Source organism: Frieseomelitta varia, unplaced genomic scaffold, assembly GCF_011392965.1.
Source record: "Frieseomelitta varia isolate USP_RPSP 00005682 unplaced genomic scaffold, Fvar_1.2 scaffold_285, whole genome shotgun sequence".
Taxonomy (NCBI): domain Eukaryota; kingdom Metazoa; phylum Arthropoda; class Insecta; order Hymenoptera; family Apidae; genus Frieseomelitta; species Frieseomelitta varia.
In genome coordinates, this window is record NW_025110018.1 from 1,054,748 (window position 1) to 1,067,956 (window position 13,209).

The 13,209-nt window shown below is 30.9% G+C and overlaps 1 protein-coding gene across 3 annotated transcripts in view; it reads right to left on the reverse strand.

Moving 5' to 3' along the window:
* Window positions 1-705: 705 nt before the first annotated feature.
* Window positions 706-13,209, reverse strand: part of LOC122529429 (pyruvate carboxylase, mitochondrial) — a 38,055-nt gene continuing 25,551 nt past the window's right edge. For 2 of the 3 annotated variants that reach the window (XM_043655565.1, XM_043655567.1), the window contains 8 exons: window positions 12,692-12,953; window positions 10,845-11,163; window positions 9,006-9,059; window positions 7,343-7,810; window positions 6,402-6,791; window positions 5,298-5,733; window positions 4,316-4,712; window positions 706-3,842 (listed from right to left, as the gene is read on the reverse strand). In XM_043655565.1, coding sequence (XP_043511500.1) covers window positions 3,594-3,842; window positions 4,316-4,712; window positions 5,298-5,733; window positions 6,402-6,791; window positions 7,343-7,810; window positions 9,006-9,059; window positions 10,845-11,163; window positions 12,692-12,953 — 2,575 coding nt within the window. In that variant the 3' untranslated portion in view covers window positions 706-3,593. The remainder of the gene's footprint in view (window positions 3,843-4,315; window positions 4,713-5,297; window positions 5,734-6,401; window positions 6,792-7,342; window positions 7,811-9,005; window positions 9,060-10,844; window positions 11,164-12,691; window positions 12,954-13,209) is intronic. The other variant, XM_043655568.1, reaches the window with a different exon arrangement.

Sequence of the window (13,209 nt, forward strand, 5' to 3'; positions counted from 1 at the left end):
AAAGTTTAATATCTACACAAATACACTGCAAACTGCTTCGTAGACACGCATTGACGAGGGGGGAATTTGCGATGATCCAAATCCCTCCTTCTCTTTCTGACATCAAACACAACTGTACAATCTTTTGATATAAATCAAAATAAAGAGAAACATTTTACACATTGTACATGTATCATTGTATACAAACAATTATATGTACAGTTATCTCTTTGAATTAAACCAACGTCAACCTGTTAATTGGAGAGAAGACGAATGAACTCTCTTGAATATAATAATTTCCTCACTGATCTTTCCATGCACGTTTATTTATCGGTGAAATTAATTTTATTAATATGTTTGAATGACATATATTATTGTGTTAATATATAATTTATATTATAATGTGTAAGAGTGTACATTAATTACATTTGTATTTATAAAAGTATATACAACACATATTAGCACTTTGCATTAGTAATTACAAAAGATTGGAAATTCATTATTTTAATAAATATGTAATTTTAATATATATATAAATTTAATTTAATATATATTTTAATATATATTTTATAAATTTAATATATATTTTTTAATATATATATATAAATTTTAATACATATATTTTTTAATAATTTAATAATGACGCTAAAAAAAGAAGTCACTAAATTATTCAAATCAATTGGATAATTACCAGCATGAAGGTTCGAAATCAATGAAAGCTTGAAATCAATCAATCTCCAATTTATTATGTTTTAATAGTTCGCGATTATAAAAATTCCTGATTAAAAAACGGGCCAATTAACAGATTGACGATGTGATCGATTATGAACAACAATAAAATAAAATATGTAATTTCATTCGATGTTGAAACACGGTAATCAGATTGTATTAATTATAAGGAAAAAAAATCTCGATTACGTATCGATTTATTTTTATATATGTACAATATTTATTTCTTTGAATCCTCTCAGAGTTGCTACCGAAAAATATTATGCAATTCACGACAATATGTCATCAATGAAAATTTCATTCTCTATAAAAATGGTAAATTTCAATGAATTACAGTTAAGTTAATTCACTTATTATTAGACAATTTGGCATTATCTATCGTTAAATCCTATTGATATTTTTACGTCAAAGGGTTAAAATAGAACCTGATTCGAATCGGACATTACAACTAACTTTGTACACGAATTCGTCGCGAAATTTGTCCTCTTGAAAAAATTCGTCCTCTTGAAAAAATAAAAAAAAAAAAAAAACAATGGAACTATTATACAACGAACAGGAATCACGAGCTAAGACAGGACAATGTTATTCAGCCATGCTTCACGTACCGGAAATTGTAATAATATTCAGTTAGTGAGTATAGCATAGAACATCCAGCAAGTTTCCCTTTCTCGAGAGTTTCCTCGACTTAAATCTACGTAAAGCGTTTCCCAAACCACCTTGACTCACAAATTAATCACTTTGTACAATCTCGATACTAGCTAAAATCCCTGGAAAACCATTCAACAAATCCTGACAAAGAAACAAATAATTAGTCCCGCCATCGCCATTTATTTAGGCTAATATTTATATATAGTTTTATATATTTATACAGCTGCTATATATACATATGTAGTTTGAAAAATGCTAATGTACTGGCACTTTGATACCTTAAGGAGTTGAACAAATAATTTGTACAATTTCAACAGGCTTGAGCACTATTCAAAATGATGAATAACGTTTCATTTTATTTAGCTACAGCGAAGAGCATAACTGAACCAATAATTGTGCATCATATTTAACATTAAAGTATACAAAATACTACAACAGTGATACAAAGCGTGTAAAATAAGCTCAGAATATAAAAATTTGTTTGCACTGTGGTGCGGCACATCTTTGACTTCACTTGAGAATCCGTGAGAATTTTTAAAAAGGAAAGTATAAGACTTACAAATGCTCATCGAGAGTCTTGAACTTCTAAAGAGAATTCATAAGTAATGGAATTAAATTGCTGGTGAAATCTTTTTACATAAAAACTACAGAATCGTAAGGTAAACATTAGCATGTTATTAAAATTGAAAAATTTTGTTGTACAAAAATTAATAACAAAATTAAATGTGAAATTTCTTAAATTTCTAAAAATAACACGTAAAATCTCTAGAGGCAACTAATAAAAAGTATTGTCTCCAATTGCCCAAAACGTTCATCTTATTATTAATAATTACTAATGATTTATAAAGTTTGTACAAAACTGATTCAATTATGTTTCTTATTATATAGCTAAAGTTGAAACAATAACTTCAAATAAAACGTGCCCAAGCCTGAGTTTCAACTTGCCTCGTTAAATCACTTTGTCATCGATGGCGAGAATTACCTTTATTAAACTTTAACGCTCGATAATCACTTCTGTCTCTGTAAAAACGTTGTTTGTAGGCCTTTGATATATTTCTTAAGATCGAGTATGAACACGAAGGAATCGTCATTTCAGGCAGCATAGATCAATTCTTTGTTGCGTTCGATTAATTGCTTAAAAAATTGACAGACGAGATTTTGTAATTCACAGATTGCGAGTTTCGTTGCAAGGAACAAATTCTGTTTGTGAATGCAACGTTGCATTAAATACTAGAAAATGATCGTCGCGAATAGATGAACTCGACGAGAGATCACACAAACTGTCTCACCTAATACAACTTATCAAGAAATTTCTTGTATATTATATATATATTTTCTTGTATATTATATATTAGGTCATCCTACGGATAATATTGTTATTATATCGCGAAAGTATATTTTTATACATAATAAATATAAGGAACGATTCGTTAGTAATGTTTCAAAACTCTAATAATAACAATTCTCATTATTTTAAACTCAACTTCAAGAAGACTATTATTCATAGGATGACCCAATATTTATGTAAAAAAAAGATAATAATCGTAGAATGACAATATCCTTCGCTTGTATTTTCTGTCATATATATGCTACTGAAATTAAATATTTATACATCATTAAGAGAAAAGTAATTGATTAAATGATTAAATTGCTTGATTTAGATGAGACACCTTATATACAACAATCGAAAGGAATAAAAAAAGAATATTCAATGATCATGTCCAACAATGAAGATATACATCAATTGGACGTTCGTTGCTCTCATTCTTCGACAAGTATCTTAGAGCGAATGTTCATTTACATACAGTTATTTTCCTCGGCGAACAAGAAGTGCACCTTTGTTTAATTAAGTTGACATCTCGCGTCTTGTTCCTATTATTCCTCGAGGTAGTCAAAAATTTAGCAATTTTTTTCGAATTTTCGTATCCTTAAGGCTTTACAATAAACAATTACCTTATTTGTTCATAAATCTTACACTATATCGACATTTTATGCGATTAAAAGAAACGAAGAAAAATTATGTAAAAATATATATGTATATAAAAAAAAACATTGAAATTTGATTATCAAATCGACCCGGGATAAATTGGAACACGAATGATCTTTACCTACATTTTGGACGACAACGACGGCCGAAGTCGATTAATCGAACAAAATGCACTCTTGTTAAAAAAAAAAAGAATATATAAAACGATAACTAATTCAGAGACGTTTCAGTCTCGAATGATTTAAAAGTTCTATTCTAAAGTCAAGACTAAATCGTCTCCTTCTAATCTCATTCCTTGAGTGACGTCCAGCGTCTTGATCTTTCCAGCTTTTGGAGCTTGGACCACCATCTCCATTTTCATGGCTGATAATACAACTAAGGGTGCTCCTTTCTCGACCGTGTCGCCTACTTTTACCCTGATGTCGATCACAGTGCCAGGCATCGGTGCTCCGATTTGGTTCTTATCTCCTTTAGCAGCCTTAGGATGCACGTGGAGTTCCTAAAAAAGAGAAAGATTTTTTTCCGAGACATTTTAATAGTCACAAAAGTTTACATACATTTGTGAAATTTCAAATATTTAAAATAAATTTAAAAAATAATTCAAATAGAGAGAGAAGATTTGAGAGAAGATGAATCTTAATTAATTTCCTAGTTACAATTAGACTGTTCCTAAAATATTAACAATATTTCTTACAATTCAAAAAACATTTTTGTTTCTCTTTAAATATTTAAAAAACAGATTTTCCTGACTATAACTTATATTTTGAAGTAAGAATCAATGAGTTATAGACGGCTGTAGTAATTTATACTGAAAATTTGAACATTTCGTTTTACTTTCTTTCTGGTGGAGATTTAAAAGATTTTAATAATAAAATTAAAAATATTCCAAAACAAAGTAAAAATGTAATTTATTACAAATTAAATTATTACAGCCTCCAATGTTCAATAGTATCAGTTAAAGTTTAAAGTTACCTTAACAGCCTCTTTATCCTTAATGAACACAGATCTGAGTTGACCATTCATTTCAAAGAACACCTCGCGCTCTCCATTTTTAGTAAGATCCTCAGCGACTGCCAAAGTCTTGATAGCCAAGGTTTTCCCCTTTTCGATCGTTACATCGAACTCTTCACCGACTTTTGGTCCTGTCAAGAATATTCTCGTCTCTAGTTTGTCCACTGGGCCGAACTTCTCGCGGAAATTTAGGTAATCGTCCGTAACTTTGGGATAAAGGGCGGCTGACATAACGTCTTTATACGATATGTGGGGGTGAGATTCTTGTAATTGAGATTTCAAAGCGTCGAAGTCCAACGGTGCCAAGCTGGCACCTGGCCTTCCTTTTACGCGTGGCATGTCTTTCAATACTTTTGACCTATAAAATACAATTACAAAATTTAGTTAAAAATAGATAGGAAAGTTCAGTGAAACGTAGTTGTGAAACTAATAAGAAAGATACATTATTTCTGATATATCTGTAAAGTAGACGTAATACATCAAGATCAATTTTATCCAAAAGAAATACAGAGTCTACGTAAATTACTCTAAATTTAAAACTTTGGAATACCATCAAATAAAACAAGTATAAATAACGATTAAAATAATAAAAAGAATAAACAGATTCTTTCTTCAGGTTTTAAGTTCTGAATCTAACTTAAATGTTATCAATTTATAAATAAATATCAATATCTTTGATAACATAATCTTTTCTATTGAAAAAATCTTTTCTATTGGTTTTACTCAAAATTCATATAATACTTCATCTGCCAAATTCTTCATAAAATCTACAATATTGTACAAAATTCCCTGCAATATCTATAATAATTAAGTTCTCCTCCAAACTTCAAATTCTACAATCTCTATAATATAATAATTAAATTCTACGATAATTTAAATATTTTGTGACTGACTAGACATTTATCGAAAGAGATAATTTATTATTTACAATAATTTAACGTACCTAAGAGGTTCAGGGAATCCTCCGTAAGGTTCGCCGATAGCACCTTGCAAGAATTCTACGACCGATTTAGGGAAAGAGAGTTCTTCCGCTTTCTTCAGTACATCGTCAGCCGAAAGTTTATTCTGAACCATAAACTGCGCCAAATCACCAACTACTTTCGAACTGGGCGTAACTTTAATGATATCGCCGAGCAACAAATTCGCTTCCCTGTATGCTTTCTTCACATCCTCGAAGAATTCTCCCAAGCCGAGAGAATACGCTTGGAATTGTAAGTTCGTGTATTGACCGCCAGGAATTTCATTCAAGTAGACGTCCGCATTTCCAGATTTCATGGTCGTCGTACACTCGAACGGAGCATATAATGTTCTGGTCTGCTCCCAATAGGCCGAGTATTCCGAGACATCACCGAGATCAAACTGCGTGTCGTTCGGAGTCCCTGCAAATTTATTTTGTTTGTGGAAATTTTAATTTAAATTTGATCACTATCTCTTAATTAATCTATATGAGATCAGCAATCCGGTAGAATAAATGAATTAATCTGACAGTGCTATTTATGGAGTTGTAAATAAAATGAGAAACACTGCAACTGAGTCTATGTAATATAAATCTAAATCTAAACGTAATATCTAATACCAATTATATGAATATTATATCAATTTTCACAAAATCTGTAAAACATTAAAATCTATAAAACATATGATACTTCGTTACATTAATTCTTTACAATTGTATAATTTTCGATACTATAGCTTAACTGCTTGAGGTTCGTATAGAAGTGCATAAAAAATACAAGTTAACTTTTTCTTTAATCGCCATTGTCAATCATATCGAAAAGTAGATCTACAATACAACGTTTTTCGTTTCTCGCTATTTTTAACTTTTATTCAATAAACATTATTTCTTTGTATGTTATGTAAGGTCTCTGATATTAATGATATTATAGTATATGATATCTAGATTTTATACAGATTTATATGTAGTGTTTATACAAGTGTCATTGTACTATATGATATGATTTGTACATTTAGATTTACTCCAGTAATTCCAAGTGAAAATTTCTGCTGACGTTACTTTCACTCAATCAAATACAAGCAGTTTGCTCACCAATGAGACAGGCGACCACAGCACCCATGGATGGTTGGCTCGTCATTCCAGACATACTGTCGACAGCAACGTCAACGACATCGGCGCCGCTTTCTGCACAAGCTAACATCGATGCTACTCCAGCACCCGCGGTATCGTGAGTATGAACATGAATAGGAACATCAGGGTGCTTCTGTCTGATCGCGTCGATCAACATACGAGCGGCTTTCGGTTTCAAAAGACCTGCCATATCCTTAATCGACAACACGTGGGTACCGGCCTTCACCAACTCGTCCGCCAAATTCGTGTAGTATTTCAGATCGTACTTTTCCTTCTTTGGATCGCTCACATCTCCAGTGTATGAAATCGCTGCCTCGACGATGCCTCCTGCTTTGCCAGCTGCCTCCATACCTGGAATTTCATTTTATTCCTTGTACTATGATTATTTTATCAAGACGTTTGAGAAAAAACAAAGTCATTTTCTAGAGCCTACAAATTAAATTTCTATAATTTTACTATGTGATATAATTAATTCGTGACTTTCTTCATAATTATTTATAAGTTATAAATCGTGCAATTATTTGTAAATTGTAAAATTATTTAGGGGAGATGAAGATACGTTTTAATTTGATAAATAATTTCCATCAGTTCGTACAATCACTTTGTCTCATATAATATCATGAACTCGAATGACATAAATATATTATTCACTTGGAACGTGAAAATATTTCGTATAACACACATGATACATTCATAAAAAATTCTTATAACTATTCAAATAGCGAGCTTTCGCGAGCAACATATTATATATATGTAAAAGCAAAACCAGTCTTCAAGTTATAAAATATATCATAATTAATTATTATTTCAGTTTAAAGATATTCAGGTGTTCAATTTTCTCCAAGAATCGCCTGTACTATTGCAACAATATTTAAAAATGAAAAATTTTCTCATCAACTCACCAAGAATCAGATTCGGCAGATAATTCAACGAATCGAATACTCTGAACACGTCCATTCCAGTCTGCACAGCCAGTTCGCAGAATTTGTAAACGACATTGTCAGGGTAGTTGGTATAGCCAACGGCATTGGCACCTCTGAGAAGCATCTGAAAAGGAATATTTGGTATCGCCTTCCTCATGTCCTCCAATCGTTCCCAAGGACACTCGTGCAAGAACCTGAGAGCAACGTCAAACGTGGCACCGCCCCAGTTTTCCAGGGAGTAAAGATTGCTGAATTTGTGGGCGACGAAAGGCGAGATGGTTAGGAGGTCATGCGACCTGACACGGGTCGCTAGAAGAGACTGATGTGCATCACGGAACGTGGTGTCCATCAGAAGTAACCCTTTGTGCTGTCTGACAGCCTTGGCGAACGCTTCTGGACCTTGCTCCTTGTAAATGTGACGAAAGCCTTTCGGTGGTTCCATTACATCTGGAAAGTTCAGAAGGAATTCGTTGAAATTCAAATATCTAGAGGAACCGCCAGAGCTTTTCACGTGCGGGGTTAGTAGCTTTATAAAAGAAGCGTTAAAGAAGATAAAAGAGAGACCGAGAAACAAGAATTTACGAATAGTATGAATTTTTGTGAAAATTCCTAGAAAAAAAAAGAAAAAGTTTAGTAAAATATTTTTTTAAATGTTATATATGTAGATAAATATTATGGATATGTGTATTACAAAAAGCATCGTTTTTAATTTTGAAATTTCCTATAAATGCATAAAAGTTCACAGTCTATTTATTAATGATGACACTTTAAGTTAAAATATTTGAAATAAATATATCTTCTAATCTTGTTTAAATGGAAATATACAGTCTTCAAATCTCTCTCACGTTATGCTGAAGAAATTTAAAGACTTTAAAATTAAAATTATACTTCCCCTTACTGCTGTAATATCAAATTATATTACAAAAAAAGCAATCTGTTCTCTCTTTGCTGAAAATAGTTCCAATTTGTACAGTGTTACTTGCACTGTAATAAATAGACTGCGGATTTTTGACAATATAATTAGAAAAGCGAAATCACTATGGAAAATTATTTTAACTACCAAACATTATAGAAAACATTATACTTTTGCATATATCTTACATATATATTTTATTTACGTACATTTTCATATTACAAATATTTTGCATTCTACAATTTTATATAATTGCAGAAAAATCCGCAGTCTGGTAATATTTCTTTTACTTTTTATAATTAGTTTAGACTTCATTTTTATAACATGTACCAACAAATTCCGGTATTACCCAAATTACATTGACAACACATACTACACTCTTCTAAATCACAATTGTCACCCATAAACAAGTAATTAAATAAGAATTCAATATTTCACTTCGTAATATAACGAAAACCCTTTCGATCGTATAAACCAAACACCAATGCCAATTTCAATTCCAATATTTGTAAATTACAAATTCGAATCATGTGCGACTCGTCTGTAATACAATTGATGTACAATCACGATAATTTATCGTTTGATTTTGATAAAAAAAAAAAAATATCGAATTGTGCCTATTTTCCTACCTCCAGTTTCACTCCTTTCCTTATCCAACTGACTTAATTACTTTAAAATAGAGGAAAAAAAGCATAAGAAGATATGATGATAACACAATTTAAGGCATACCTGATGTGTCTGGATCACTGCACTCTTCTGCAGCTGCATTAAACTTAGCAAAGTCTAAAAAAAATGGCCAAACAAAAAGATAAAAGCATGCGATAAACAATGACATGTAATTACAAGGTTTATTAATTTCTAAAAAATAAAATTACTGGACGATAAATAAAGATATAAAAAAATATAGTGATGAGATTCGAAATAAACACGCTCTACTTATAATTTTTCGAAAAAAATTCAGATGACAAGCGTAATAATGATATAGTAGTACAATTATTTTTTAATCAAATTTTATTTTCTCGAAATTAATTTTGTTCAAAATGATGGGATTACTCACATTGAATACATTAATGAATACATTACACATCAAAAATTGTAATTTATTACAAACATGATTTTTAATTATCTTAGTTTCTCTAATCTTTCTAAGCTGTTAAATTGCATAATTATAAAGTTAATAATTCCTTTAGAACATTTACTGAGATATTTACTGGAATTATCGACGTTTGAATAATCGAAATTCTACTAACCATCATATCGTTCATTGATATAATGCTAAAATATACTAATAATGTCGAAAAAACTTGTACTAAAAACTTGTCGAAATAAAATTGAGAGAAATACATTTATTATTAATTAAATATCATCAATTTACTATTATTTATTATCTATCATCAATTATTGTTTAATGGTAAATGGTATTATTTAATGATTTGAAAATGCTTTTACATTAGTTAATACTGAAAGTCTTATTTTGTAATACTACATATCTTTCGTGATAACAAAATCTCTGACAACTGTATTAAGAAATAATTATACTATTACATTATTAATACGCATTTTATCTAAATTTTTTACGTCCCCAAAAATTTACGAGAGTATTCTTACGATAGAATCCCTCATATTATTGCAAATTAATGGACACAAGGAGAAAAAGTTTTAAATCACAAATGTTTCAGTCACATTGTGTGCCGAAAGAAAAATCTAATCTAAAGTTACGTCGTATAGAAATTAGAACACCATGCCAGAAAAGTATGTTATATGTAGAATTAAAAATAAAGGATTTCACGTGTATAGGTGCTGTATCTGTGTGTGTACATAGCGGCCCAATTTTGAAATAGCAACATAAAATATTTAATAGTGTAAATCCTTTGCGATTGATTTTTAACCCAAGAAAGAAGCGTGAAAAATATTGAAGAGGGTGTCTATACTACTACTAACTTTCTCTAGTAATTTAATAAAAATTATAAAAATAGACTGGCCTTTCAACAAAATTTACTAATCATGCAGTTGTTTGATCTAATATTTAAAAAAAATCTTCGTACATTCACCACACATGATTTTTTATAACAAACATTAAAATAGAATATTAAAATATTAATAATTATTGATTATATGTTATCAATATTGAAACAGTACATGTATATATCTATCTATATAAGTATATAAGTTTTTAAATCTGGAATAAATAAACATTCAACAAAAATAGTTAAGTATAATAAAATGATCTTATTCCTTCTTTCCTGTATATTAATGAAGATTAAAATAAAATATTCTTAAAAAGATATAAATTTAACAAACAAAACCTAGCCTGTTCCATTATACTAAAGATCAAAGAAATAGACTACCATCAATAGACACCCTCTAGTTGCCTCACAGAAAGAAGAAGTAGAAAAGATTTAGTCCCATTGATTCCTATCGAAACATAATGAAATCAAAAGCAGTTCGTGTGCTTCTGACATTTGAATCGTACCCAAACATGAAATCGATGCGAATAGTAACTCAAAGTGTCGTGTATACACGTGACTGGACATTTCCCCGTTCCCAATCGAAGCTTGGATACCATACCTAGAGCAATCTGAGGAATGTGAGGCTTTATGTCGGCTGGTTTCAACGATGTGGCCAACGGAGTACTTGGTCCGTTCACCAGAACCGAACCAATATAATTTAATAACTTCTGAGCACGGTTCTGACTCGGTTGAAAGTGGAATAACTGCGGATTCTCGTCGATGAAGTACGTGTCGACGTTTCCATTGAGGAACTTTTGGTTTTCTAGCACGTTCAGGAGGAATGGGATGTTGGTTTTCACTCCGCGAACTCGGAACTCGCGGAGGGCACGGTTCATTTTTGCACAAGATGATTGCAAGTCCCCTGCATGAGCGATAACCTGAGAACATAAATAAAAGAGTGATGAGTACTCTTAATAAACGAGTGATTAGTATTACTATTATTTAGTTCTAAATTATGATATTGTAGAGATTAAATGAAAGGTAAAGGACAAGATAACAAATATAATAACTAATAAATCCGGTCACCAGTCAAAAAAAAAAACTTCTTTTCAAAATCCAACTCTGTCTTCGAGTCAATCAACTCTGTTTGCATCGATCAACTGTTTTTTTTTTTTCTGCCACCATATTCATACTTCTCCTGTTTTCACGCATTCCTTCACTTAGCAAACACAATAGGCTATCTGGTATAATTAAACGCACTACAAAGTTATGACTTAAATGATTAATGACCTACGATGCTACAGTATCAACATTATAGTAATAAATAAGTATCAATAAGTTTTCTGGCTCTAAAGAGAGCAAACTGAAGACTAACAGTTGTCAATAAATTGTAGATTTTTATGCATTTATAAAAATATATAAAATGTCCAAAGTATTATGGTTTCTGTATATGTAATATGTAAAGCTATTTTCTGTTTTTTTTTTAATTATACGAGAGTAATTGAATAATTATTCGAAATGTAGTGACACAGTTTTGTTGTATTGACTATAGCATTATTTGATCTCATTGATTTATTGCAACTGTATAAGTTTTTTTATCATTTTATGTTTGCATCAAAGAAAGACAGCACATTATTATTCGATTTTTATAATGATTATATCAGTAGAGGTGTGCGAGAACCCGAAATATCGGGTTTTAAATTCATGGTGACAATGTATGCATTCTGCCTTTGTATCATCTTTTTCCTGAAAATGTTCCCAAACAAAGCTTCTCTTGACCTTCTTCCTTTACACGATATCTTCTGCACTACTTCCTGCTACCACAACTTTACTCTCACTATCACTCGACATTTTTTTTAAAGATTTTTAATCTTTATTAAATTCACACAAATTTTGAAATATACGTCTGAACTTCCCGAGTTTCTCAGCGATACTGCTCAACAGCGTACATAATGTCCAAGTACTAAGCACGCAGTCACACGTTTGCTTACATCAGGTCACACGATTCTTAGAATCCATGTTTCCAATAACTTCACCAAAACTGACAGAAGAAATTGAACTGTGTATTTACATACAATATTATAAAGTAGTTCGAGAAACGGTAACCGAGTTCCCGATATTTTCGGATTCTCGCACATCCCTAGATATCAAAGATTGAGATTTATAGAAAACTTTGACATATAAAAAAAAGAAAATGTGTAGCACATTAAATGTGTAAAGCACATCAAAGCAATTTAATGTTACAATTTTTCTTTAATATAATGTATATACTACGAATGAATTAATAAATTTAAAAATGGTCAAAAAAGAACTGAAAGAAGCAATAGCTTGTTTCTTGATGAGAAAGAAACTTTTTTTTTTCTTCTGAGAATATAACAATGATATAAAAGCCTGTACAGAAATGAAATAACAAGAGAGCTATATTGAAAAATGATATTATTGCAAGAGGTCTTTAATTATCTTTACCTTGACAAGAAGCGAATCGTAGTAAGGCGAAATAATGGCACCAGCGAATGCGGACGCACTATCCAATCGAATACCCATACCTTCTCCAGAACGGAACACTTCGATTCTTCCAGTATCCGGTTGGAAGTTCTTCGCAGGATCTTCCGTTGTCACACGGCATTGTATGGCGAAACCCTGAGGAATAATCTTCTCCTGAGTCATACCCAACTCAGGTAACGTTATACCCTCGGCAATACGAATTTGAGATTGCACCAAATCGATTCTAAAAAAAAAACATAATCGTGTGTTGGTCTGATAGAAATTATAAAGGAGCTTGATATATAGGCAGATGTATGAAATTTGTTGTTTAAACGTTTATTGTAATGATATTGAGCCATTTGAATGTATGATAATTTAGTTACGGTTTTCGCCAAATTTTTCTGTGGAAATCTTTTTATGCAATAACTTTATGTAAAGTAATAAATTGATATAATATATGTATTCTTAATATGTAAGGTGGATTAACTCGTATAAGATGT